Consider the following 1,631-nt stretch of genomic DNA (forward strand, 5'->3'; position numbering starts at 1 on the left):
GTAACCTCATGAAGTTGGGAGCACTGGGGAGGGATGCCAGGCTAACTACAGGAGGGTCTCATCCATTGTTCATGAAGCCCTTTCCTGTTTGGGCCTTTTCTCTACGAAAGAAGGAGTACAAGATAGAACCCTACTGTACTTCTTGCTCCACTTACAGCTCTGATCCGCTTTAAGCACTTTTTCAGCCACATGCGGATGGTCTGCTTGGCCACTTCCTCCTCGATGGTGTATTCCAGTTGCTCCCTGGCGAGGAGCTCCTCCAACTGCAAACTTTTCCGGATGTCCACTGACCGGTAGGAGAGCATGCTGGTAGGGAAAACACATCCAGCTTTAGTCTAACGCATCTGAGATTTAGACTCTTCAGTGTTTCAAAATTCAGAAAGGACATGTCTCAATCCAACAAGGGTGGTATTCCGTTGCCACCGATTACTAGCTCTGTAACCATGCGCAAGTTATATGACTTTTCTGTATCTCTTCAAGCCTCATCTGTAAGATGACCATCATGCTGCTGCTTACCATATAAATGATTGGTTTAGTTCTAAGGGACTTATGACAATCAGTGACATCAGTTTATATATTTAAATAAAAATCCCAATGAGGCTTTAATGTCCATAGTAAAGACTCGAGAACTTTCCCAGAAGAAGGAAGTATACTCATACACTTGCTACATGTAGTTCCAGCTGGGCTTATCAATATATTGACTATGGGTTATGCATGTCACTCACACCCTTTTCCACCCAATCTATCAAATATGTCCCCATGGGGCTGCTGCTGCTTTGCTAATTTCACATAGGTGCAAAATCGGAGTTGAACACACACTTGCATTTATTCTTTGGCTTCATGTACCACGAAGGTGGCAAAATGAAGCTAACACTGATGACCTATTCCATCAGAAGCCATGGCCAACAAGGCCACTTTCATTGTGTCCAGCCTGAGTAGTACTCCGCTCCTTGAGCAATCTCACATGGCTCAACCCCGGCCTTGGCCTGGCTGAGTTCACTTCCACTTCTGGAGCCTAGATGCCCACATGGAAAGATCGTGAGGGATCCTTCGTCATGTAGCTTCTTCCTCTCATGGAGGGAAAAATAGGTTTGCTCTTCTCTCCTCTCATACACCAAGATTCTTGACATTGCTTGCCTCTCTTTTGCTCTATTCTAGCGTAGAAGAAGAAGGAATGGGTGAACATTGTAACTGTTAATTCTGTCTGGGGTCCAATTTTATTAGGTGCACTATTGGATTGGACTACATTAAACACATTTCTTACATGTCTATTGTTTATTATTAATGACAACAATATGGATGCCTTCTTGAATTTCAACCTAACTTTTTCTTTTGTCTCTAGGAGAAAAGATCAATAACTTAAAAATCAGAGGAACATGACATGGCAGTTACTTAATCTGTCAACTGGCAAAGAGGTGGAGTCTAGTCTGTCAATCAGATCACAGCCAATGAGGCCTCTGTGTGGGCATGGCCTTCTCCTGAGGTTCTGGAAACTCTGGTATTCCTCCTTGGAGGCAGGAGTCACACTCTGCTTCATCTTACTGCTGACAAGTCACATGGTGCTACGCTGATGGCAGCCAGAGCCATGGAGCTGGAGGAGCCATGCAGAGACCCCTGACAGTGCTACAATG

General features: G+C 44.6%; 1 protein-coding gene across 1 annotated transcript in view; it reads right to left on the minus strand.

The window, feature by feature from the left end:
- NALCN (sodium leak channel, non-selective) overlaps positions 1-1,631 on the minus strand; it is a 440,927-nt gene that overhangs the window by 22,456 nt on the left and 416,840 nt on the right. Inside the window, exon 38 of the mRNA XM_045283767.1 lies at positions 156-306. Coding sequence (XP_045139702.1) covers positions 156-306 — 151 coding nt within the window. The remainder of the gene's footprint in view (positions 1-155; positions 307-1,631) is intronic.

This window comes from Echinops telfairi, unplaced genomic scaffold (assembly GCF_000313985.2).
Source record: "Echinops telfairi isolate 266 unplaced genomic scaffold, ASM31398v2 ScPeMD7_7467;HRSCAF=8505_0, whole genome shotgun sequence".
NCBI lineage: Eukaryota > Metazoa > Chordata > Mammalia > Afrosoricida > Tenrecidae > Echinops > Echinops telfairi.